Raw genomic sequence first — 27,667 nt, forward strand, 5'->3', positions numbered from 1 at the left:
GACATCAGAGCTCTGCATAGAATGTGTGATTTTATGTTGCCTATTGACTTTTGTTGGACTTTTTCAAGATGTGCAGCTCAGTGGCAGGATTACCAGAAAGCGAGAGAAGAGGTTATTGAATTGATGAATGATGCAGAAAAGAAATTGTCTGAGTTTTCTTTACTGAAGACTTCTTCTAGTCGTGAGGCAGAAGAAAAATTGTTGGAACACAAGGTTAGTTTTGTTGTTAGTTTTGATATCTTTTCATTGTAATTGTAATGAGTCTTTGGAATACGATAGTTCTAGAAACAGGTCAATATATCTTCATTTCCACCTGGGTTTCTTAAATAAGAAAAGGATACACTTAAGCACATTTCATAGCATCTTTAACTTAATTAAATGCTGTCACCTTTTTAGGATTCCCAATGGAAATGCATCACTAGGTTTAAAAAGAGACATGCAGAGCAATTTGCTTCTGATAAGATATGACACTTAATAGGTTTCAGTAAATACTTCCTGGTGATAATTTAGGTTAATTCAAATAAAATTCAAAAATTAATAACTGAGTCTCGCTCATATGCAGCAGCAATATAAGGTAGAATGTAACACACAAATATCAAATTCAGTTCGCTTATATTTTTGCTGCTTTTTAAAAAGGAGAGAATGTCATCTCAAGCAGCAAATAAATTTTTGTTTTTAATAAATAAATAAAAATTTGTTTACCTTACCTCTTTACCTCACCTCTTTAAAAAATCCAAACCTAACTCAATTGAAAATTAAAGTCAAAAGGAAGAGTTATCAGAAGAAAAATAAATTTATGTAGGAATATTTCCTTCTGCGTGGAATTTTGGGCTTTACCAAAATCTGTAGAATTTTTGAAAAATTCATGTCTCCCCCTAACCACTCTCTTCTCCTCCACCACCCCAGGCTTTGGTGTCAGTAGTTAACTCTTTTCATGAGAAAATTGTGAGCCTAGAGGATAAAGCTTCACAACTGGAAAAAAACGGAAATGATGCGAGCAAAGCAACCATCAGCAGGTCGATGACCACTGTCTGGCAGCGCTGGACGCGTCTCCGTGCTGTGGCCCAGGACCAGGAGAAGATACTAAAAGATGCAGTGGATGAGTGGAAGAACTTTAACAATAAGGTACTTTCCACTATTGATAGGCTCAAATTATTAGTTCCTCACTGATGATAATATATTTTGAAAAGCAGTATTTTACTCCTTTTTTAAAGTCGGCCTTATGAAAGTAAAAAGCCTTTTTTTAAAACCTCTATTTGAATGAGAAGAAAACAAAATTATGAAACAAAATTATGAAAAAAACAAGTCAGGGTCCAATTATTTTAATTAAAAAACCAAGCAATTAAATTTTGAAAGGATAAGCCCACTTTACTCCATTTGCTAGGCTCTTAGTGAAACTTTCTCACCTGGCCCTGGAAAAGTACAAAATATTTTGTCTTTGGCATAAAAAAGAGCAGGAATTTAACTCATTTCCCAAATCCTATATTTAATTCCTTCTATCTTTTAAGTAGGGCTCAATGTTTTAAGCCACATCTTCCTTTATACAAAGGCACACATTCATGTCAACTTAAATATTGGAACAGGTTTTCATTTGTCTGTTTAGTTAAAAAAAGAAAACCCTTTTCTGTGTTATGCAGTTTCTGATTGCCCTGATATTTTGAGATTAAAGCTTCAAACTCAGAATTATAGAGGTGGTCTTTCCTTTCATGTTAAGAAGTTTGTTCAGGTTTTCATTTCTGGAAATTTAGAGTTTATACCATCATTTTTTTTTTTCTTTTTGCTGAGGAAGATCTGCCCTGAGCTAACATCCACTGCCAATCTTCTTCTTTTTGTATGTGAGCTGCCACTACAGCACAGCCACCGACAGATGAGTGGTGTAGGTCCATGCCCGGGAACCGAACCCGGGCTGCCAAAATAGAGCATGCCGAACTTAACCACTAGGCTACTGAGGCTGGCCCCACCATTATCTTTAATGTACTTCGATGTGTTGGTGTCAAATGTGACATTTATTGGAATTGCTCTATTTTTTTCAGTTTATTTATTTTTGAGCTTCATAATCTGTTCATTTGTCATCAGGTTAAAAAAGCCACTGAAATGGTTGATCAGCTGCAAGATAAATTACCAGGAAGTTCTGCAGAGAAAGCCTCAAAAGCAGAACTCTTGACTCTTCTCGAACATCATGACGCATTCATTCCGGAGCTGGCACAGCAACAGTCGGCCTTAGGCATGCTGAGGCAGCAAGCACTGAGCATGCTCCAGGATGGGGCCACGCCATCCTCTGGAGCAGAGCCACCCATCATGCAGGAAATCGTGGCAATGCAAGAGCGGTGCCTGAAGTAATTACACACCTACTCTCATTCTCGGTTACTAAACTTGGCCATGACCCAAGGGGATAAGTGTGCTATTAGAGTCTGGGGGTGCTCCATCATGCTGCCTTAAAAATGTGGGGATCTGTTCCCATCATCTCTGCCTTTCATTTTTCTTAACTCTTCAATCATTTATCTGACAAATACTTACCTAGTATTATTTAGAAATGTAGTAATGAACCAAACAGATTCAATCTCTACCTTCATGCAGTTTACAGTCAAGCAGCAGAGACAGACAACTAACGAAGCCATTTAGGTCAAGCCATGGAAAGAGTGTTAAGGGAATACAAAGCAGAGGCAACTAACCTGGGGGAGGAATCCAGGAAAGCTTCCCTTCAGAAGAGGGATTTAAGCTGAAGACTGAGCAGGCTTGAGCTAGACAGTAACATAGGAGGAGAGTTTTGCAAACCAGGGAATAGCACCTGAGAAAACTTGGAAGTAAGCATGTCATTTTCAGGGAACTGTTGGGTGATGGGGCAAATCATGAGAAATGAAGCTTGAAAGGTAAACAATTGAGAGTTATTGAGAACTTAGTTTTGATAAAGCTTGATAACTCATTCACTAAATCAGATAACAAAGAGATCAGAGCAAGGATGATACCAAAATCCAGGTAAATAATAGCCATTTAATGGCAGTGAACTTAACAGAAAGAGAAAGTTAATCTGAATGACATACCAGCCTGATTCACTTATGGGGTGAGAAAAGAAATGTCCATAGATCGTTTGACTCCTGTATTAACTAATGTTACTCACGCATATCCTACATTCAGAATTTAGGATAATCTGACTTCAGTTATTTAAACTTTTTTACCAAATTTATGTCAATTCAAATTAAGACTTACAAATTGGGATGTCGAACATTATTAATTGTAAAATTTCCAAAGCGTGATTCTTTATTTAAAGACTGGTTTCTAATAGCCACAAATATTTCAGTTACACATTACTTTTCAATGCTGATGATTCTGCAGCATTGGAGTAGATTTACAAAGAAGAAATAAATAATCAAACAAACTCCAGGTTATTTTAGAGAGGAAAATTAATTGCAATTTAGTGGCATGGGAGTGTGTCAATTCTCAATTTTCCAGGGATAAATCACTTGCTTCGTATGATGTATATTCTTCTGTTACACTTAAACTAAGCTTGTGTTACTGAAAATTATCTGATAGTTGTGGAGAAGTGTCTTTCCTGGCCAAAAAAAAAAAAAAAAATACAAGGTTTCACTTTTTTTAAGTCTTTTTGATAAAATGTCGTCTTGTATTAGGGGGTTCCGCTCATTTCAAATCCACTTCTGCTTTCTCCCTTCGATGTTTCTGAAGCATGCAGGAGAAAGTGAAGAATCATGGAAAGATGGTAAAGCAAGAGCTGAGGGAGCGGGAAGTGGTGGAGACTCAGATCAATGCTGTGAAATCTTGGGTTCAAGAAACAAAGGAATATTTGGGGAATCCAACAATAGAAATAGATGCTCAACTTGAAGAACTTCAGGTACAAAACTTTCCTCATTCCCTATACCCATCACTTAAAAAATTGTCCTGATTTTAATCAGACACTTTTGTTTATATTCAATGAAGTATTGAATTAAAATTTTTCAGAAATGTCTTATATAAAACGCTTTTAGTATTATTTCATGAGACTTTCTTTTGTTCTGTATAACGTGGACATGCTTCCTATTCAGAGACTAAGGAAAAGTTTGGTTTTTTTAAAATGTGTTCCTCTAATTCCACACTTAATCATATTTTGATGAACAATACATAGTCTTGTCTCTGTACATGTAAAATTCAATTTCCATATCAGGCTCCTAGAAGTTTCTTATTTTGATCTTTTCTTCAGATTCTCCTAACAGAAGCCACAAATCACCGACAAAACATTGAGAAAACAGCTGAAGAACAGAAGAATAAGTACCTGGGTCTTTATACTATATTACCTTCTGAGCTCTCCCTTCAGTTGGCTGAAGTGGCATTGGACCTGGGAACTATTTATGATCAGGTAAACCTACGGTCAAGAAAGAGTGCCTGTCCATTCTTTGATAGGCTCAATCCTCTTGATTTTTGCAATCATGTCTTCATGGAAACAGAGTTAAAAAACAGACTAGTATAAAACAATAATATTAAATTAGAGGTCTTATTTGCAGGCAAGAAACATATCAGATCATCATAGAAATGAACAATAATGTCATACAATTAAAGATTATTTATCTGTTTCCCTCACCTTTTTCCAAAAAAAGTGACTTAAAGAAACAAACAAACAAAAAGATACATTTCATGTATTCGACACATATTTATTGAGTACCCAGAGTCTGCCAGGTACTCTTTTAGCTGTTATTTCATTTCAGTAGTTCAGCAAGATATAAGAAGGTGAAGATATTTGAAGAAAGGGAAAATCAAAATAGAAAAAATAAAGTCAAACCAGGGATGAATTTATTACCTCAAATGCCTGCTGGAGGGTCCCATGACATCTCTAGAGGAGGGCCCATCAGTTCAATTCTAACTTCTAAACAACCAAGGAAAGGAGTGAAACATAATCCATGTCTGTAAATCTTAAAACAAATCTTTATTTTTTAACAAAGAGATACATAGTCATTCACAGTACTGAGACAAGGGGGAGATGTCTATCTTTGGTCTCATAAAGGGGACACACTTTCATGTTGTGAAAATAGCTTCAGTAGCATCTGTATGGAAACATAACGGGTTTTTAGGGCCTTCTTGGTGGCATAATGCTAAGGCACAGTTTAGTTAAAAGCAGTCTATAAGGGACAAGGAGAAGATATGCTCCTAATTCTGAACTACTACACGAAATGGGAAGCAGTATTGCATTGTAGAAACTATAAAATTCATATGAGTGTGCTGTATTTTTTGGACTCTCCACTATACGATGCAGTGCATTTAAAAAATTTCATGAAAATTCAATTCTACTGCATCATGATTTTGACCTAAAGTAAAATACTATTTTCTATTTTAAGTATTTAATTGGCCTATTTGGTTTTTCTTCTTAGACGTTGGAAAGTCTATTCGGAAAGTTGACTTGCTGAGTTCAGATCTTTAAAAAAAAAAGTTCAAATTTAAGTTTTCTTTTTCTCTGGAGAAATTTCCCCACGATAGAAATATTCACAATGATTCCATTTGTGTTGGCACTCAACTGAAAATAATGAAAGCCAAAAATGTACTCTTTTCATGGCGTGTTTCTTTGCTACTAAAGAGATTTTTTTTTATTGAGGTATAATTAGTATATAGCATCATATTAGTTTTAGGTGTACAAGGTAATGATTTGATGTTTGTATATATTGCAAAATGATCACCACAATAAGTCTAGTTAACATCTGACACCAAACATAGTTACAAAAACTTTTTTTCTTGTAATGAGGACTTTTAAGAACTACTCTCTTAGCAACTTTCAAATATGCAACACAGTATTATTAACTATAGTCACCATGCTGTACATTACATCCCAGAACTTAAAGAGATTTTAAGGCCTTTCATTTATATAAAGAAAACATTTTTTTTTACCATATTCTCTTTAGCATTTATTATAAGCAAAAGTATGAATGTTTGTTATTAAATCTAACCAAAGCCATTAGAAACTTGTAAATGTCAACTGTTCACCTTCCTTCCCATTGGGTGTGCTTAATGCTTTTTTGTTGTACTATAAGGATGTAATTGGAAAGTTAGAAAAAGAGTTAACAGATCATTAACAGCTACTTATGAAAAGGTACTTGGAAACAAGTCCGTGTGCCTCCAATTATCTGGAAGAGTTTTCCATTTTATGAAGAAAAGCCTTAGAGGAGTTTGTGTGCTCAAGGTTACAAATTTAGTAAATGGAGAAGATAGGATTCAAACTCAGCTGTCTACACTGCAATCTATAATGAGTATTCTGCAAACATTTGGGAGTGAATCATTGTGCATGCATTGCTTATTCCTTTGCTGAAATAGCAGCAGAAAGAGGTGCAGTGAATGCATCGAGATGGTGGGAAGTCGGGCTGCATGGAAAGCCGTGAGAGTTCGTGAGAGTATGTGGCTGGTTTGACGAAGCAGATCCATGCCAAAGCAGTGTTGACGACCTAAAGTGTCTTTCGTCAACACTTCAAGATTTGAGGTTTTTAGTATCGATTATACAATTTTAACCATGGTTGGTTTTGCTGTTCTCATTGATTATTTAGATTCAAGACAAAGTAAAAGAAGTTGAACAGAACAGGGCCATGAGCCAGGAATTCAGCCAGCAAATTCAGAAGATCGCCAAAGATCTCACAACTATTCTAACTCAGCTGAGAGCAAAGACAGATAATTTAGTTCAAGCTAAAACTGACCAAAAGGTAAGGAAGGAGATGCAGAAATATAAGGGGTGCTCATGAATAAATTAAATATTTTTTGGAGTTAGTTTATTTTGAGGATATAGGGGGAAAAAAGCTTTCTTGATTAGCAAGCTTCATTAAAACCAGGGAGTAAAGGCAGGCAGTAAAGAAATTTTATAAATGTAATAGCATAGGTTTACTTCTGTTGTATAATTTCTCATTACAATCGAACTGTATTAATAAATTTACATGTATGTGTGGGTAATGGGGAAGAGTGTCAAAGGACTAAATAATGATTTAGGAATACAAGTATATAAATTCCAAAAAGAAGGATGTTCTTGGTAGTTAAATCTGTGTTTTCACTCTGCTGAGTGAAGTGACTAATCCTTTTTGGGTGGGGCAGGAGGAAAATGTTAGCTCTCTCAGCCTCATAGGAAATAAACAGCAGAGTTACAAAACTTCTTGTTCTGCCTTTCCAACCAAAGAAACAGAAATGACCTGATGATAGCAGAATTATTCTTTACAAAAATCATTTAAAAGATAATCCTCTGATCTCGGAAAATCTAGAGAAATTGGTTTTCTGTGGTCTAATGTTCCTTCATTTCGGTGACTATCTAGGTACTAGGAGAGGAATTAGATGGCTGTAAAGTAAAGTTAATGGAACTAGATGAAGCAGTACAGAAATTCTCGGAACAGAATAGCCAACTGGGTAAGCCACTGGCAAAGAAGGTAGGAAAACTGACTGAACTTCACCAGCAGACCATTAGACAGGCTGAGAGTCGGCTCTCCAAGCTCACTCAGGTATGTGTTCCAGGCCAGTAATCAAAAATCTCTAAGGCAGAAATTCAATGTTCTGTTTTTCTCTTTTGAAAATAAATAGGAAGATAATATTGACAATGATGAGGGTAATTTAAGTGTAGCTTCTTTCGTACCACACTTGTGTTCCTAACATTTACACATAAACCTGCCTTTATTTTATATCAAATCATAGTATAAATTCATTGACAAAAGTGCTCATAAAAATGGACTTTTGGGGTGAATGTTTTGTAAACTGGAGAAGTATTTTGTAAAATGAATACTCATCCATTAACGTGTTTTATAAAATGAATATGGGGTAAATTCAAGTATCTTAAAGTAAGCTCTATGTATAATAGTTTGCATTTACTTAATACGTTTAGGTCGCACATCCATCATAATCATCAAGTATAGACTGAACTTTTGCAAATGTATTTTTCTGTAATCACAGACAAGATAAATTAGGATTTGGCAACCGATGAATTATAATATTGAAACCTGGCATGCTATAATCCACACCTACCACCTTCTTACTCACTGAGGGTGGAGTATGGAAGGAGGGAGGAATAGAGGGGAGCTAGATAGAGGAAGAAGAAATGAGAGTAGAGAATTCTTTAAAAGACAGATTATTCAAACATATTAAAAACTTGGACTTTATCCTAAGTCACTGGGAAGTCCTTGACAGATTTTCAACAAGGAAATGATTTTTCAGGATACCTTTAAATATCACAGATATAACGATCAACTCCTAGGATTATTGTATCCAAAGAGAGAGAGAGAGAGAAGACTTATTTCTAGCTCAAGAAGCAGAGTTTACGTTTGTTATCTGAATTTTGGTGATTTTTCAGGCAGCATCCCATTTAGAAGAATACAATGAAATGCTTGAATTAATTTTGAAGTGGATTGACAAAGCTAAAATCTTGGTACACGGAAAGATTGCATGGAATTCTGCAAACCAACTTCGGGAACAGTACGTTTCACATCAGGTAACTTTGGGAAAATTAGTTTTCAAAGAGTAACTAAGAGAGCAATTTGATTTAACTGGCTAGACGGGCAACATTTAGAGGGCCATGATGTAGGTTTACTGTAAAATTATTGCAGGTGCCAGATAAAACGAAAGCTAAGGTAGCCCTAACAACTTGTCCAGTTGTTTTGCAGACGGTTTGCTAAGAGATTTCCTAGGACTGTATAAATAAAGAAATATCCTCTATCTCCCCTAGATTATCCCTTCCCCAAGACCAAAAATAATCAGCCCTATAGGACTCTTTTTCTGTTGTTTTTTGCAGCTTCTTTGAAACAATTATATGCAGCGATATGGTGGGAAATTCTTTCCCATGAAGAGATGTAGTGACATGTAGAAAGAGGCTGATGGGAAAACCAAGCTCTGCCATTTAGGCCTGTGTGATTTGGAGCAAACTGCTTTGCCTCTCTGAATTTGCTCTTCTCATATATAAGATGGAGATGTAAATGATATTTGTATTGCAGAATTATTATGAGAGTTAAATGGTTTAACATATAATGTAAACATTAAGCACACTACCTGGCAGGTGGATACTCAGTAAGAGCTCTCATGGCCCTCCATCTCAGCCTTCTGCCTGGTCTCAGTCGTCTGGCCTTCCATGGGAGGTAGGGGTCAGCTGGGGATGAGCCATGAGTCCGCATCCCGTGGTGGCCACATTACTTCATTTCCTCTGAAGTTTTCTCTCGGTCATATCATCCAGGAAATTATTTCATCCTTTTATGATTAGCCTTGAATTAGATACAGATATCTAAGAGTCTTGCAATAAAATACAGAATGACTTTTATTTAAGTTACATGGATAACCTCAAGTGTTTCAAATGTTCTCTCTTTTATTCTGATTTATGTATATTCATGTCTTTTGAATCCATCCCTTTTTCCATTCCAGTTGATAGGGTTCTAGATCAAAACCTCATTTTCTCCTTCTTGGGATGCTTTAACAGGCTCCTTGTTGGTTTCTTTGTATCTGCAATCTTCGCTAATCAATCTGGCACACTCCTCTCAAGAAATCTTTCTTAAACAACTCCAGTCTTCTGCTGGAGGATATGCTTATATATTAACAGACAAGACTTAAGTTACAATCGGTTGTAAACAATGAAAAAAATCTTCAACCTCCTTAGACATCTAGAAATGCAAATTTAAAAGAGAGAGAACATTTTAATTATCAGGTTAACACGATTCTTTAAAAGTTCATGTCTAAGGAAGTGAGAGCTCTCAAACGCTACTGGTAACTTGGTAAAATCTCTTTGAAAAACAATTGGCAAAATATATCATGATCATCCATGGGGGCCGGCCCAGAGGCATAGCGGTTAAGTTCGTGTGCTCTGCCTTGGCGGCCTGGGGTTCACAGGTTCGGATCCCTGGCACAGACATAGGCACCGCTCATCAAGCCATGCTGTGGTGGTGTCCTAGATAAAGTAGAGGAAGATGGGCATGGATGTTAGCCCAGGGCCAGTCTTCCTCAGCAAAAAAAGAGGAGGATTGGCAACAGATGTTAGCTCGTGGCTAATCTTCCTCAAAAAAAAAAAAAATCATGATCATCAAAATGGTACCAATCTGACCTGTTGATTCTACTTTTTGGACTCTCTACTAAAGCTATAATCCAAAATGTAGAAAATATTTTATGCAGTATTAATAACTATAGTGGAATTTTAAAGAAAACAAATAATTTTTTAAGTAAATTTTTGGCTATAATGGAATATAAAGTAGTCTTTAAAATGACTGAAGGCTTTTTTTTTAATAAAATACCTCCTGCACTCATTTGTTTATTTATTCAACAGACATTTATAGAGTACTTTCCAAAGCTAGGAATTTTGTTAGGAATTTGGGATCCAAGAATATTCCCTGTGCCTGCCGCAGGGAGTTGTTAATTAACAGTAGGAAGGAGACAGAGAGACAGATCTAGACAATTACAATACAGTGTGATAAGTGCAGGGATTAAGGGTTCTGGTGCTAAAGGAACCCGCAGGTGGGTGTTCCATCCAGACTGCCAGGGTTTGGAAAGGAAGGTTAAGGAAGCCTTCTTAGGCAAAGGTGATTTTGGGCTGAGTCCTGAAAGACACACAGCCTGCCTGTTGGGGAATGTGTTTTAGATGAAAACGCATGTTGAAACCCCAGCAGTGAGAGTGAGGGGCGCTCTGTTTGGTGCACGGGAGGGTGCCATATGAGGAGGAGGTCTGGAGGGAGCTGGAAAGAGGCATAAAAGACAAGAATAAAGAGATGAGAAAAAGACAGAGCCTGAAAGCCTGTGAAGAACTTGGACTTTATCCTAAAGTCACTCTGAAGCCTTTCACAGATATTCTGCCGGCAAGTGACAAGTTCAGACTTGTATTTTTAGAACGATGACTTAGCAGCCTGTGGAAAACAGATTGATGAAGGTAAGATAACATAGGTGGTGGTTTCAATATTCCAGTAGAAATGACAAGGCCTCTCTTTGGAGGTTGAGAGAAGACCAAGTCAAAGAGTATCACTGAGCTGGAATTCCAGGCTTGGAGACTACTGGATGCGGGAGAAAGAGACAGAGGAGTCAAGGACGGTTCCCAGGTTTTATGACTTGGGCCGTTGGGTGGGTTGAGTGCATTGAAGGACACAGGAGGACAGACTGCAGGAATTGGTGGTTATCTCACACAGACCCTCAGGAGAGAACTCAGCCTGTAGACACCGTTTCAGGGAGCTCTCCCGTGTCTGCCTTAGGAATTAAATCTGACTGAGTTTACCCAAAAACAGTGCATGGAAAGAAAACGCATGCAGTCTAATGTCAGGTCAAAAAGGAAGATGGAAAATTGTAGGTATGTTATGATCTCAATTACCTAAAAAAATATACCCAAATGCAACAGCAGTATCTCTTACTTAAAGTTATCTCTGAGGTATGGGATTATAGAATATTTTCTTTTCTTTTTTATATTGTCAATATTTTCCAAGCTTTATATATATATTATATATATATGACATTCCTTGTGAGGAAAAATATACTTTATTTTTAAAAACAAGGATCTACTGCCTAAGAATAATGTCCTATCTCCCATTTATCCTCTTTATCCATCACACACCCAAGGAACTGTACATTTTGTGCTCACTCACCTCTGTGCCTTTGCTTATTCTGTTCCCTCAGCATGAAATGTCTTTCCTCTTCCTCCCTGTCTGTCAAAATACAAACATCCTTCTGACTCAGCTCAGACATGACTCTTCCAAGAAACCTTCTTCCAGTCCTCCTGCAAGTAGTATAGCATGTCTCATTTCTGTCATCCTCAACCCTTTTTTCTCCTTCACTCTACTCATATAATGCATATTATGTGGTTATTAATCCATTTGTATTATTATTAGTCCAATAGATGATATTCTCCTGAGTCACGAGGACTGTGTTTTATTCCTCTTGGATCCTGAGGAGGTACTATCCTGTTAAAACAAGTGATCAAAGGTTTTTGGCTCGTTTGTAATGCTCTTGTCTTATTTTCAATTCTTAGATCAATATGTGCTTACCTCTTAGATACAGAATATCAGAGCTGAACATCTTTAGTTTAAATATGAGAAAAGGTAGGTCGAGCGACCCTATGAAAGTACCCAATGTGTCAGAGCGTCGCACTGCTGGAATACTCTCGTCCTGACCCTCAGCAGGGAATAGCATGGGGTGGCAGACAGAGCATGAGCCTTAGGGTCCCACGCTTAGTAACATGTGGCCTCGGCAAATTGTTTACAGCTCCTGAACTTTGATTTCTTTTTCCGTGAAATGAAGATAACAGTAGGTGGGGAGCAGGCACAGAAGTGTGAAGGTTAAACACAATAAGACACAGAACCTACACAGTGCACATGGGAAGTGTGAATTACATCTCCTCCTCTCTTCCCATTCTGATGGTCTTTACACCACACCATGTCGATTACCTATAACTCTCCACCTACCTACCAACCTCACGAATCTTGACCATTCACTCTAGACCATGCTAGAAGAATCAGAAGAAATTCACAGCGACCTGGAAGCAATGACTGAGAAATTACAGTGCCTCGCTAGTGTGTACTGTACAGAAAACATGTCTCAGCAAGTGGCAGCACTGGGACGAGAGACTGAGGAGCTGCGGCAGGTGATCAAAATTCGTTTGCAGAATCTCCATGATGCTGCCAAGGTAAAAAAAAATTTTTTTAATTTAAAGTCTATCATTAAAAAAAATGGTGCTTTTATAGTGGAGATATGGTGCTCACCTCTGATGTGCCTTCTTGACTGATGTTATTCTTCACCTATGATTTTGGACTTCTAGTGCTTATATTATATAGTGACATTCATATTGTACTGCCTCTGCAGGATATGAAAAAATTTGAAACAGAGCTAAAAAACTTACAATTTGCTTTGGAGCAAGCCCAGACAACCCTGACTTCTCCAGAAGTTGGACGTCTTAGTCTCAAGGAGCAACTCTCTCATCGACAGGTAAGCAAAAACAACTCGGGGAAAATGAGTGGCGAACTATATTTTTAAATGAGGGTAGTTATGAGCCAGCCCAGATGGTCTAATGGTTAAAGTTCGGTGCTTTCACCACTTTGGCAGCACAGCTTCATTTCCCAGTCAAGGAATCATACCACCCGTCTGTCAGTGGCCATGCTGTGGGGGCAGCTCACAGAGAAGAACTAGAAGGATTTACAACTAGAATATACAACCACACACTGGGAGGCTTTGGGGAGAAAATAAAAAAGAGAGGAAGATTGGCAACAGATGTTAGCTCAGGGCGAATCCTTCCCTGCAAAAAAAAAAAAAAAAAGATGCTTACATAAAAAATAAATAAATAAATAGAAGATAGTTGGAACAAATGATTTCTAAGCTCAGTTATAGTCTTAGCCCTGCATGCATTATTTTAAAAAAATATTCCTTGGAAAATGTTTATAACTTGTGACAGAGCTGTAGTTTTGTAAATGTCTCTTGCTTATGAAATAAACTATTAAAATATAGAATTTTAGGGCCGGCCCTGTGGCTTAGCGATTAAGTGCGCGCGCGCACTCTGCTACTGGTGGCCCCGGTTCAGATCCCGGGCCCGCACCGACGCACCACTTCTCCGGCCATGCTGAGGCCGCGTCCCACATACAGCAACTGGAAGGATATGCAACTATGACATACAACTATCTACTGGGGCTTTGGGGAAAAAAAATTAAAAAAAATAAAGTTTAAAAAAATATATATAGAATTTTAAAATATTTTATAAAATATAAAATATGAACTCCCACTTTCAGCATTTGCTGTGTGAGATGGAGTCACTCAAGCCAAAGGTCCATGCCGTGCAGATCTCCCAGAGCGCACTCCGGATCCCTGAGGATGTGGTCACCAACTTGCCGCTCTGCCACGCGGCTCTGCACCTGCAGGAGGAGGCCAGCCGGCTCCAGCACACGGCCATCCAGCAGTGCAACATCATGCAGGCACGTGCTTTGGGGCCAGCAGAGCAGAGCAAATGAGTCACGGACGTCTTTTCTTAGCGTTGTGTGGGCTCAGCCATCAAAATACATCCAGAGTGTTAAATTTGACAGATTCTTGTGGTTATATAAAATGAGGAGATGCAATGCTATCATTTGGATCACCCACAAAAGCCTGGGGAAAGCTCTAAAAAATATCCTTTGGTGAAAACTATCTTTTAGTGATTTTTTTTATGAAGAACTACTTATAAAGGTTAATTTTAGGGGGGCTGGCCTTGTGGTGTAGTGGTTAAGTTCGGTGCGCTCCACTTTAGAGGCCCAGGTTTGCAGGTTCAGATCCCAGGCGTGGACCTACACCACTCATTAGCCATGCTGTGGCAGCGACCCACATATAAAATAGAGGAAGATTGGCCCAGATGTTAGCCCGGAGTAAATCTTTCTCAAGCAACAAAAGAGGAGGATTGGCAACAGAAGTTAGCTCAAATAGAGGAAGATTGGCCCAGATGTTAGCCCAGAGTAAATCTTTCTCAAGCAACAAAAGAGGAGGATTGGCAACAGAAGTTAGCTCAGGGCGAATCTTCCTCAGAAAATAAATAAATAAATAAGGTTAATTTTATATTCAATCATATATTTTTATCTCTTATTATTCATCTGAGAATCATCTAGAACCTTGCAATATGACTTTACTGCTAGCATAATTTACAGAATTTTTTTTTCCTATTTCAGCTTCTGGAGGTTCTAAATGCATTTTCTTGCCTGAGAAGTACATCCAAGTGTAACTCAAAGTCTCTTCACCTAATAAGAGAAGAATCACTTACTAGGAAGAAATGATACTATTTGCCTCATATCTCCTTTCCACTGCTTTCATCTGCTTTATCCAAAAACTGCATCCATATCCTCCTATTAAATTGCTAATGGTCTATTTGGTCAACTATCCTTGCTCTATCCTGTAATTTGTCAGACAGTAAATTCCTGAGGATAGAAGTCATACTTAATTCATTTTTTTAATGCCCTACTCTAGTCCTTAGCTAAGTGCCTTAAATATATATTCAGCATTGCTTAGATGGAAAAATGAAGTAATCATGTTTTTCATACTGCTTCCCACTGTGTTCTGACTAAGACATTGCCATCTTTAGGATAGTACCATTAGGGAGAAGAGAAAGGATCTAACCGCTTAACTATTTTGAGTCCATCAATAATTTTGGCAAAATATTTTAGAGAGGAGGCTCTGAAATATCTGAGTAAAGTTGAGGATATGAATCATTTATGGATTTTACCCATCATTTCTTTATTCCCTAGGCATACAAGTAGATAGGAGTTAACACTATAGTCTGGCAAATAGCGGCACAGCATCACTTACACAGTTATTGATGTAGAAAGATAATCATGTGGTGTTGTTTTTTTTCACAGGAGGCTGTGGTCCAATATGAACAATATGAGCAAGAAATGCAGCACCTCCAGGAGCTTATAGAAGGAGCTCACAGAGAGATTGAGGACCAGCCTGTGGCCACCAGTAACATCCAGGAGCTGCAGGCCCAGATTTCTCGGCACGAGGTAAGACAGCAATACAGGTGAATGCTGAGGGCAGGCCACTGGCTTGATTAGCATATGTGATTGGTTTCTGGCAATTGAAAGAGACATGTTCCTCCCGTCTGGCACATAACGTGTTCAGTTTTTGGGCAGTCTCTTTGGCTGAGTTTGCCTTTTGAGGGCTATTTTTGCTGATCCTTTTAAGACCCGGTAACATGAATCTTCCCCTTGGTTACAGAACCTCTTTACACGGTGTTCATGACCTATCTCAACCAGGACCCACTGACTGTCTCCTGCACCCAGAATTCTCAGTTAATACACTAAAACTCAGTCTACTCTCTGTATTGAAAGCCTGCAAGACATTGCAATGCTCAAAGTCTTGCTATGTTGACCGCCCTCTTTAGAAAGAAGGGATGTTTCATATTTAAAAAAAAAGTCATTTGCTCCTTCAAATATGGGTCATTTCAGCTTCTTTCACCAAAATCAGAGAATGGCCCATGTTGTTTGTTTTGCTAATTTCCAGATTGTGTCTGGTAGCTCTTCCCCATTTTCAAATATGCGTCCTTCCTTGTTCCTTTCACATCATTATGACCTTAGGACTTGGACACCCCTTGTGCAGACGTGGTCTCAGAGATCAGAGATCTTAAGTGTTCAAGCCCATTGACCTAGCAGTGAATTTCCTTTTCTGAACTGTCAAGTTCTGTATAGGTCACATTTACTCTTTCCCTTGGGAACCGGCTCATAGCATCATGAATTTTGGTAAATGACTAAGGAAGGGTGTCTTCTCTGTGCCAAGGATGGACATTTAGTTTATCCTTCCATTTGCTCTTTTTAACACTATTGTCATAACAGCAACAAACTATTTTTCTAAACCAAATTTTGTACAGAGACTCTCAGAAGATTCAATTGTTGCCTTTTAAGGATGGAAAATCTCACCACGCCCCTCTCTAAATTCAATTCTTTAATTTATTACACATCCAAAGCATCATCACTTACATTTATATATGATTTACAAAATAATATAAATAAATATCCCACCTACACTTACTCCTACACTGTAGATATCATCTATGTTAAGTATTTATTTCTCTTCTGCTATTGGTTAAATGAAAATATGTTATGCAAATATTTGAAACCACTATTTCTATAACATACATTAGACTGTATATTACAAAAATATCTTGAAACTATTTTTAATCCCATTTTGTAAGATCCAGAATTTTGTGGTAACAACTTTTTTATCATAGTACAGAAAATATTTATTTTAATTTTGTCTAGAATAACAATAACTATCATTGCTAAAGTTTTTAAAAACTATTTACAAAGTAGTTTTACATTATCTATTATAACAACCCTGTGGGGTAAGGATTTTTATTTATCATCTCTCTCTCTTTTTTTTTTTTTTTTTTGCTGAGGAAGATTCACCCTGAGCTAACATTTGTACCAATCTCCCTCTATTTTGTATGTGGGTCACTGCCACAGCATAGCTGCAGACCAGTGGTGTAGGTCCACGTCTGGGAACCAAACCCAGGCCGCCGAGGCAGAGCATGCCAAACTTAATCACTAGGCCACGGGGCTGGCCCCCCATTTTACTGATTAGAAAATATAGAAACTGATTTTTTTTAAATAACTTCCTGAGCTTCCAAATTTAGTAACTGATAGAAACCAGATTCTAATCTAGTATCTTTGGCTCCAAGTTCTGTGATGTTTCCAGGGTAGCAGAAACTATTTGGGCTACCTCATTGCACACAAGAATGATGGTCCAGGAAAATAAATGACTTGCCCAAGGTCACAGAGCCAGCTCTCAGCACGGTCAGCGGTGGGCTGTCCTCCTGGCTCCTGTTCAGTGATCTGTTCATTTTGTCACATTTTCTCCTCCCAGTTCTAAACATCAGTGTAGATATTTGTTGTTTTGTCATGCGGTTTAGAATACATTTCCATATTAATGATGACATAGTCCTGGGTGAGCTTCATTGTATGTACAAAACAAACACAGGAAGGAAAGTGCTGAGGGAAAGAGCCTGATTTATGATAACATAAAAGTTCGGAAGAGTGCTTTTTCCTGTATTTTCAGTCTGCTTCTAATGGAATGTCAATCTTGAGGTGAGTCTAGTTTCCGTACAGATAACTTTAACTCAAAAATAACTGATCATTTATTAATTTCTAAGGAATTCATGTCTTTTTCAGTAATTTTTCAAAGGCTGCATTTAATTTGAAAAAATTATCTTGCCACTGTTAAATTTCAGGCGAGAGTACTCAGACGTCTTTGCTTTCCACTTGACGTGGATGGTGTGATCTGAGTGCAGGAGGCTGCACACAGAGGGCAGCTTTCCTCAGAACGGCCGCTGTACCTGCAAGTCCCACTTTTATACTCATCTTTTATAATCATTTTCAGAAATATCCAGTAAAAATTAAAAATACATATGCTTCCTGAGAATGGGGAACACATTAGTCCATGAGCTCTCCATTTTTATTTAGTGAATTTGACCACCAACCCACAAAGCAATGGGATATGGGCAGGTTTATTCTCACAGAAGAAAGTTCTAGAGCGCTATTTCTCCAAGGGAGTCATATGAGATAACTGTGAAATGCAGATTCTCATAAGCCTAATAAATCAAAATCTTTGGGAGTGGAGACCAGAATTGCATTTTTAACAAACGACCCAGCTGAGTTTTATGCACAATAAAGTTGAGAACTCCGATTTAGGAAATGGGCGCTTGCTGCCAGTGTGGGCACACCTTTGTAGGGGCTCACCTTTGTCAGCAGGGGGCCACGACCACCCATACGGGCACACAGAGTAGAAGGGCTAAGACTAACTCCACTTCACAAAGATTCCTCAAAGCTACCCCAGTGGGGCAAGCCATTGAAGAAGGCTCAATGACTTGACCTATGAAAACAGAATTCAAGGAGTCCAGGGAGCTGGTCGATGTCTTCCATATGTGTGTGTTAACTAATCATAATAGAGTGAGCACGTGTTAGGCACTAGGCCAGATGTAGTAAATAGCTATTTAATCACTAATTTAAAAACCCTATGAGGTTTAGTTAAGTATCTGCCGCCCTAAAGAAGCGATGATGTCTACTTTTTAAATCCTTGCTTTAAAAACTCTTGTACTATACTAGAAGTAGACAGGCTACTGGCTGAATTCTGCTGGACTGTTTTCCACTGAGTCAGTTTTGATTGGGAGGGGAGAAAGAAAACAAAATGACAACAATAACAAAATGGCATATAGACACATAAATACCATTTTTGGTATTGTTTCCACTTTGTTTCTGAATTTCAAGTTCAGAGCTGTAGTTTGAAAGTCAATGTCTTTAAAATGATACTATGTGTATATACACATATACACGCATATATGTGCATGTATGTACGTATATGTATACACAGACACTATCATTTTAAAGACATTGGCATTTAATGTCTTTGTCACCAAATGTGTTCTGTATGAACAGTAAATGACAGCTTTTCAGGCAAAGAAGCCAAATAAAAGGAATAGAAAAGAATAATGGTTTTGTATTTTTAGGATTAATGTTTTGGAATATACATCTTCATTTTCTTAAAGATGTGTATATCTCTTAAGAAAGAAAGTGTAACTAATATCTTAGAATTATCATTTTAGATTTTTTTAGAATTTTAATATTTTAGAATTTTTTAACAGCTATGTGCTGTCCAGAATATATTTTCAATAAGCTTTTGGTAAAAAGCTTTAAACCTTCTCTCTCTCAAAACAAATTTTTTCAACAACAAATGAATTTAAAAGACAAATTTGTACTGAAATGCATGTTCAAATGTCTAGTTTGAAGCATCAGAAACATTTGAGGCATGATAGAGTATGTGAGGGAAAATTTGATGAGTGTACACAATTTTATTTGGGAAGTCATCTGCATGAATAATTAAGGTTTCATATGTCACATTTAGCTTATCTAGAAATAACAACCCCCTGGGGTCACAGCAATTGACAAGCAATTGACTTTGCGAGGCTGTCTGTAACAGATGACTGCTCTGTTTGATATATTCAGGATGGTAAGAGCTGAGCATCGCATTTTTTGTAGTTGTCGTCACCACATGACCTAATTTCCATGGCAGGAGCCATCTGGCAATTTCAGATTCTTTAGGCATTTGAAAGAAAGTTGCCAGTGCTTCGTGTTACGTCAATTCCAATCCCACATGGGGCATCTCCCCGGATTAGAATCCGCCGGCCGCATGGCAGTTCCTGCGGCCCCAGCGCCTGGCTCCCAGCGCCTCTTCCGGCCCGCCGCGCTGCGGTCTGGCTGGGTGCGCTGCAGGCAGCTCGCTTGCACAGTGCACATCCTGCCTCTCCGCCGCTGCTGCCGTCTGGCACAGCTCTGTGATCTCATTGGCCACCCCTGGAGGAAGATGAACGCTGCTAGTTCTGTTTCCTTCTGATGCTGCTCTGACACACGGGGGCGGGCGGGAAATGTTTCCCCAGGAGCTGGCTCAGAAAATCAAGGGCTACCAGGAGCAGATCGCCTCTTTGAACTCCAAGTGCAAGATGCTGACGATGAAAGCCAAACACGCCACCATGCTGCTGACGGTGACCGAGGTGGAGGGGCTGGCGGAGGGCACGGAGGAGCTGGACGGGGAGCTCCTCCCCGCGACCTCGGCCCACCCCTCTGTGGTCATGGTGAGTAAGGGTCAAGGCCGGGATTGCTGGGCGCCGGCGCGCTCTTTGGGTTGTACTCTGGCCAGTGGCTCTCGTGGCTTATTTTAGGGATCAGTGCTCTCTCTTGCAGATCAGGACTTGAGGAACAGTCTCCTGAACTCTCTGACTACATTTGGGCCGAGGCCAATCTTTGACACTGTAAACAGTGACAGCTGACATGAAGCTATTTGCTTGAGACTGCTGAATTACTTAACATGCCAAAGGTCGGCCCTGCATTTGTTTACAATTGGGCAATAACACTGAGAGGCTCTGAGCTTCAAAAAAATTCCTTTGCACAGTTTTCTAGTTTTCTGAGGGCTGGGAGAATCATGCGACATATTTTTTTGTGTGTTTTCCAAGCTAAAACACTGGCTGATGAGATATTTTGTGTTTGTGTATTGTGTTGTATAAATGTTTAATAAAATATAGAAGAAAACAGATTATTAGAAAAATAAGAAAATAGAAAGTCCAAAGTTTAGCTTTGGATTAAAATCAGTAAGTTCCATTAATTTCTATCTGCAACATTATTTCTCCATCACTTTGCATCTAAAATGCATCCATTATTTTGGCAACTCAGTGTTTTCCAGTGTTGCATATTTTCCAAGTGTATAATCACACCTGGACTCTTTTGGCAATATATTACTTTGGGTGCATGTATCTCCCTAGAATATTTGGAATTTAAGATGTCTACAAAAGACTCAACTGTGTTCCATAGACTCTTCCCTCATTTGTATGATTCATAATTTTTCTAGTTATTTATAAAGACACAATCAAGAAAAGGAAAATAAATTAAAGAAATATTTAATCTACAATAAAACTCTTAATGTGATATGCACCCCTGATCCCTGTTTGTTTTACAAATGGTCTCTAGCGTCTTATTCACTTGAGGACAAAAGTTTTAAATACTAACGTGGAATTTGTCTGTAAATTGGGTCTCAGTAATTCTGACCTCTGTTATGTAATATCTCTGTTTTGACCTGTGCCTGACCAGGTCTGGTTAACATAGCTAACTGATTTTAATGTCCTTTGGGCTACATTTTATGTGACAGATGACTGCAGGTCGCTGTCACACTTTGCTGTCACCTGTCACTGAGGAGTCTGGGGAGGAGGGAACCAACAGTGAGATCTCCTCTCCACCTGCCTGTCGCTCCCCTTCACCTGTGGCTAATACAGATGCCTCTGTTAACCAGGTACCACCCACTTGGCATTGCATCCCTTTAGCTACAATCTCTGGATGGATGCAGGACTCCATTCTCTGTTCTTATTAGATCGTGGGTATGATCACAGACTTTGAGGGACACACCATTAAATGTGATAGTGTGATTGTCATGTAAGACCACTACTGGCTTAACACATCATCTCCTCTCCTGGGCTTCGGGCAGTGAGATGAGCAAAAACTAGGTCATGGAAATTATAGCTGGAGAAAGCCCTGTTTTAAGGCATTATGGCTTTAGTTTCTAACAACTGTCTCTAATGGAGTACTGCATCCTGACAGAAGATGAAATGTTTGTATCATTGTTGTAAGATAAGATGGTTCTATTGCTATTTTCACATTCATTGATCATTGAACATAGTTTTAACACTTACCAGCTAAGATTTTGAAGATGGAAAACTTCTGTTCACCAAATCATACTTTTTCTTTATTTACTAATTGTCAACCAATATAAGGGCTGTCTGCCAGCATATATATTGGAATGCCTAAGTAGATTTGAGTTTTCTTATTTGTCTTTCAATAGTCTTAAACTTTACTTCCTGTGAAATGGGGATGATATTTTGTTGTTATGAGGTACCTTTTAGTGTACGTTATATTAAATATGGATTGTACTAAATTAAATATGTCAAAAGATTTCATGAAAAATATTGGATAGAAATCCAAAAGATGCTTTTACAATAACCAAAAATTTTTAATGCATGTTAAATAATACTTTTTTCTTTAGCTAAAACAACTTTAAAAAAATTTTAAGTATGTTACTGCGAAATTATTTGTGTTCAAAGAAATTGAAATTTATTATCAAGAAAGAAACATTGAGCAGAGTAAATATAAGCTATATTACAAATCAATCATATTGTTTTTATTTTAAAGCAGAAGGATTCAAAATAGGATTTCTATGATAAAGAGAACCCCCCTTCTCCCAAAAAAGGAAAATAAAATTGATGAAACCTTTAGATAAAACAGTTCTCTTGGTAAAAATCTATAGCTGTAGGGAAGTTATCAGTTCATTCATTCATCAGATCCATTCTGAGCACCTGCTTGGCAAGAAGTCTTGTGCTGGGTCCCAGAGGGGCGACAAAGAAGAAGACAGCAGGGGCCCCTCCCCTCTAGGACCTTACAGTCTAGAGAGAAAGGCAGAGGTGGGATGAATAATAACAAAAGTGATGAGAGGAAATTAAAACATAACAAAAAAGGAGAAGTTCACTGCACTCTGGGGGATTTGAGAGACTGTTCTCTAAATTCTGATTTTAAAGTATGAATTATTCATTCTTTGACAATGTCTTCTTCCCTGCGGTCACAGATGTTATTAGAATGAGAGAAATATGGCTATTTTCAGCTGTTTATTGTATAGGAAAAATTTATCTTACATAATATGCCTAGTGTTCTTAAAATTTTCAAATTGAGCAATAAACACTGGCCTTGAGACTAACACTGTGGGAAGAAGATTCCTTTTCTAAAATTATAAGTCTCGATGCTACTTTTTGTAAAGTGTCTTCCAATGTACATGCAAAAGTGCCCTATATATGATAAAATATGCAAATGTTTTTATTATGATTACCTTAACTGTCAAGCTCAATCAAATCCTAAAATTATGAGTGAGATTATGCTTTGTTTTAATCCCATTTTGACACCTGTCCCCCATCATCGGAAAATATCAATTAAATCACATTGTTAACCTAACATACTTATATGTGATACTACAAATTAGGAAAAAATGTTATTTAGTTTATGTCAGACAGCTATACTCAGAGGAAGCTGTTAAAAAACAAAAGTACTGGGGCCGGCCCGGTGGCGCAAGTGGTTAAGTGCTCGTGCTCCGCTGCAGTGGCCCGGGGTTCACAGGTTCGGATCCCGGGCGCACACCCACCCACTGCTTGTTGAGCCATGCTGTGGCGGCGTCCCATATAAAGTAGAGGAAGATGGGCATGGATGTTAGCCCAGGGCCAGTCTTCCTCAGCAAAAAGAGGAGAATTGGCAGATGTTAGCTCAGGGCCTATCTTCCTCACAAAAAAAAAAAAAAAGCAAAAGTATTATGTTTGATGTTGCTCAAACAAACCAACACCATCATTGTGGACACAAGTTATTCTTGTACAGTAATATACTATAGTATAAGTCAGAGGAAAATGAACAAATATACAACATGGCCTGTGATGCACTGAATTCACAAAATTTTCTCTTAAGACTGAATCCCCATAAATTCCAGTTTGCAGACTCAGAACACTGTACAGAATGTGCACAGCTGTTTCAAGGAGCAGCCAGATAGAACTGCTTTGTAAAATCGCAGCTGTTATAAAAAGGCGCTGTGCTCGCCGCTTCTGTAAGGAGACCCCCGTTATATAACTGATTCCCCCCACAGTCCATGTGTTCTGTCTCCAACAGTAGCTATTAGCTGAAATGTGATAATAACGGAGCTTACTTGAGGATAGAAATAACGAGGCAGCTCCGGAATTTGCTGCAGGCTTCTTGATCCTATTAGAAGCAAGCCAAGACTTCAGCTCCTTGAGGCATCGAGGGAAGCAGAGGTCTGAAGAGAGCGACAGTGTAATGGATAGAATGCTGGGCTCCAAGTCACATGCTCGGGATGGATCCCAGCTCTTCCTCCTCTAAGCTGAAAGTACCTGGGAAGTCCCCCAGTCCCCTCATTTGTAATGGGAAGCAATGCTACTTAATTCATAGAATTGTGAAAGTTAAATATGATGTTAATCACAAAAGTACTTTTTAAACTGGAAAATGCTAATCAAACAGTAGCTATAATTTCCCAAATTTATTTCCTTAGGAATCTCCTGGATAATAACTCTCATAACTTAGCCACATAAACAATGAGAGACATATTTCTTTGCTTTCTTTCTTCCTTTTTTTTTGCTAAGGAAGATTTGCCCAGAGCTAACATCTATTGCCAATCTTCCTCTTTTTGCTTAAGGAAGTTTTTGCCCTGAGCTAACATCTGTGCCCAGTCTTCCTTTATTTTGTATGTGGATCGCCACCACAGCATTGCCACCAACGAGTGGTATAGGTCTGCGCCCGGGAACCAAACCCGGGCCGCCACAGCAGAGTGCGCCGAACTTAACCACTAGGCCATGGGGCCAGCCCCAAGAGACATATTTCTAATGGTGATTCCTCACTACGCCAAATACTGCCTTTATTTAGTTGTTACTTTATAGGACTGGTTATTTTATTTTATTGAATCTATGTAGTCCTCAAATAGATCCAAGTTATTCATCTACAAAACGTGATTTATTTTCAAATCCTTTTAAGAAACCAGTTGTCATTCCTGTTTCATAGGCCTGAGCCATACAAATGCACACTCATGATCACAAACACACACCCACAAAAGAGCCAGAGAAAAGATTTTTTGGTAACAAATTTATTTTATTCTAGCTCTTTTGAGGGCCTCCTTTATTTATAATATTTAATTGAAATTTTTTACATGTAAAGCAACTTCTTGCTTTTCCTGTGGACAGTAAGAGTACTCCCTTCCATTGTATAAAATAAAGTTTACAAAAGTGCTTTTACACGTATGATTCATTAGGGTCGTATTTGCTGGCCTCTTATTTGCCAAACACTCCAAGACATGGTCAGGATCAAAGATTAGGGCCCCTCTCCAGTCTTGAAGGAGCTCACAGTCTGTGTGAGAGCAGCCAAGTAATTACAATAGAGGGACAAGTGCTATGGCAGAAACTCTGAGTGTTAAGGAAGGACATAGAGAAAGCCCCTAAACCAGGCTGGAGGTCAGCGTGGGTCAAGGATGCGCCCTTTGGTTTTAAGTAAAGAGTACAAGTTAGGTAGTTGGAGTACACTAGAGTGACATGAAGAAGTTTTTCAGGCAGAACGAACCACAGGTAGGAAGGTGTGGGGGCAGGAAGGAAAATGACCTATCAAGGCAGCTGCAAATAATATAATTGGAGAAACACTCCAATTACAGGAGTGGGGGGAGAAATGAGGCTGAGAGGAATGCAGGAAACACATCATGAAAGACCTTGAAGGCCACACAAAAGAATTTGAACATTATCCAGAAGCTAATAGTTAACCATCGAGGGAATTTAACTAGAAGATATGTACAGAAATGAGTTTTAGAGCAGATCCTTCTGGATCAATGTAGACAGCAGAATGGATATGGACAAATTCAGAGCCAGGGAAGTAGTTAGGGGCAGAAGTTGCACATTTTGATGCCTGGCACAGGCTGGTGATGTAAGTGAAAGAAACAGCTGGGGGACTGCAGAGAGCTAGACAGCCCCTCACATAAATGAGGCAGCCTCTCCTCCATTAGAATTACTGTAGCCATGTGGATACAGAGTCCAGTCTTACATACCTTCTGGTTTGCCAGACAACCTGCGAATCTGGATTCTTATGAAATCTCCCTATTTTAATGGCGAGAAATCTTCAACAATTTAAAACACTGCATAAGCCAAGCTAAATGTATGCAAGGCGGAGGCAGCCTGCAGTCTGCCGGTTTGTGACCTGGCAATTAACAAGTTGTTGCTGTAGTCAGTGCTGTGGCAAAGGCATGTGTCAATAGAATTTCATCCTTACATAAGCAGTGGGTGGTAAGGGAGAGAAGAAATAGAGAATAAACCCCAAGTTTACAGCTTCAGTGAGTAGAAGTTCCATTTATTGAAGGATGGATTATGCCTTATCTTTTTTTCGTAAATTCATTTCTCATCCTGGATGGTTTTTTTTTTTTTTTTTGGAAATGTTGAGTTAGAAGAGCCTGAGAGATATACACATACAAATGGATATGTGAGTCTGGAGCTTATAAATACACCGATATTTAAGAGTGAGTGGAAAAAACAAACTACAAAAGAGAAAGATTGAATGACTAGAGAGCTGGGAAGAGCACAGAGAGATTAAAGGGAAAGTTTCCCAAAAACGATGGTCAGTGGTACTGAATGTGACTGAGAGGTCAAGAAAGACAAGGACTGAAAAATCATTTTATTCTGTAGAAAAGAGCCGCTGATGAGAGTGGCAAAAGCAATTTCAGTGGAGTCATTAAGATCAAAGCCCAATTGGGTAATCAGAAGTGGATTGAGGATGAAAAAGTGAAGTATCATAAAACTACCATTTTCAGAAGCTGGATTATGAGACGAAAGGGAGAGAAGGAAGAAATGAGGATCACGACTGTGTGTGATGATCCAACACATTGTGATTTGTGGACTTTTCTAATATATGGTATCCTGCAAGAAAAGAAATTAAAAAAGAAAGAGTGTACGTAGGTGTTTACAGATGGAGATTTGACTCGATACACTGAGGAGAAAGTCAGTACAGAGGGGGAAGAAGAGGGAGAGGATTTTAATGGACCAAGATCCTTGAAAAAGCAAAGGTGGATGGGATTCTGGGAGTAGGTGGGAGAGAAAGTGACAAGCATGAGATAAAAGTGAGTCTGAGGGGGCTGGCCCGGTGGTGTAGTGATTAAGTTCATACACTCTGCTTCGGCGGCCCAGGGTTCACAGGTTCGGATCCCAGGCGCAGACCTACGCACCACTTATCAAGCCACGCTGTGGCAGGCGTCCCACATATAAAGTAGAGGAAGAAGGGTACGGATGTTAGCCCAGGGCCAATCTTCCTCAGCAAAAAAGAGGAGGATTGGCAACAGATGTTAGCTCAGGGCTAATCTTCCTCACGCACACACACACACAAAATGAGTCTGAATGTAGACAGACTTGAAAATTTGAGAAGCTGCAGGAGTGTCTCCTTGGTGGCTTCGACTGTGTGTTTGTATGTGTGTGTATGCGTGCACGCACACACGCACTCTGGAAAGAAAAGTTGAATTGAGTCATAATTGGAGTTTTCCAAGTGGGTGAGGCAGAGGTGAAGGGGGCAGAGGAGACAAAGGTGTTGGCAAGAGAAGGGTTTAAGTAACTGTAGACGTAGCTAAATGTGCACTTGGGGTGGATCCCCTCAGTCATGACAGGCTGTCGTGTTTGAGGGTGTGGAGGACGGGGTGGGGTGGAAATGGGTGAGGAGGAATGGATATGAGCCTATCAAGGATTTGAGAATACCAATTAATCTGCTCAAGGTGGTGACAAGGTTAGGAATGAGGAGGAACCAGTCTCCATGATCCAATGTCATCGATAAATGTTGGGGACTTATCTAGAAGCCTCAGCAACAACAACAAAACAGGACGAAGATCTCATGGCCACTCAAATATGACTTCATTTAACCCTCAGAACCACCCCATGTTGGACAGATGAGGGAACCACTGCTCGAGGTGTGAGTGACTTGCCCAGTTATATAGCTACTTCGGAGGAGAATTTTGACTGGGATCCGATCCTAAGGTGTCAGACTCCTGTCTGAACTCATTCTGCTACACAACCCTGCTCTGCCCTTGTGCAGACGCCCAAACACCAGGCCCCTTCCTGCTATTACGTTGGTTTCTCAGGTGCCTGGCGCCTTCTTCCATGCTTCTTGCCAACACATTG

The 27,667-nt window shown here is 38.9% G+C and overlaps 1 protein-coding gene across 3 annotated transcripts in view; it reads left to right on the forward strand.

Moving 5' to 3' along the window:
- Positions 1 to 27,667, forward strand: part of SYNE1 (spectrin repeat containing nuclear envelope protein 1) — a 430,148-nt gene that overhangs the window by 248,982 nt on the left and 153,499 nt on the right. Inside the window, exons 77-90 of one of the 3 annotated variants that reach the window (XM_058534130.1) lie at positions 69 to 213; positions 907 to 1,125; positions 2,077 to 2,336; positions 3,682 to 3,847; positions 4,193 to 4,348; positions 6,516 to 6,668; positions 7,266 to 7,448; positions 8,291 to 8,428; positions 12,392 to 12,577; positions 12,754 to 12,876; positions 13,671 to 13,853; positions 15,258 to 15,401; positions 19,826 to 20,020; positions 21,088 to 21,228. In XM_058534130.1, coding sequence (XP_058390113.1) covers positions 69 to 213; positions 907 to 1,125; positions 2,077 to 2,336; positions 3,682 to 3,847; positions 4,193 to 4,348; positions 6,516 to 6,668; positions 7,266 to 7,448; positions 8,291 to 8,428; positions 12,392 to 12,577; positions 12,754 to 12,876; positions 13,671 to 13,853; positions 15,258 to 15,401; positions 19,826 to 20,020; positions 21,088 to 21,228 — 2,392 coding nt within the window. Of the gene's footprint in view, positions 1 to 68; positions 214 to 906; positions 1,126 to 2,076; positions 2,337 to 3,681; positions 3,848 to 4,192; positions 4,349 to 6,515; positions 6,669 to 7,265; positions 7,449 to 8,290; positions 8,429 to 12,391; positions 12,578 to 12,753; positions 12,877 to 13,670; positions 13,854 to 15,257; positions 15,402 to 19,825; positions 20,021 to 21,087; positions 21,229 to 27,667 lie in introns of those variants that run through there. The other 2 variants (XM_058534128.1, XM_058534127.1) reach the window with 2 other exon arrangements.

Source organism: Diceros bicornis, chromosome 39 (genome assembly GCF_020826845.1).
Source record: "Diceros bicornis minor isolate mBicDic1 chromosome 39, mDicBic1.mat.cur, whole genome shotgun sequence".
Classification (NCBI taxonomy): Eukaryota; Metazoa; Chordata; class Mammalia; order Perissodactyla; family Rhinocerotidae; genus Diceros; species Diceros bicornis.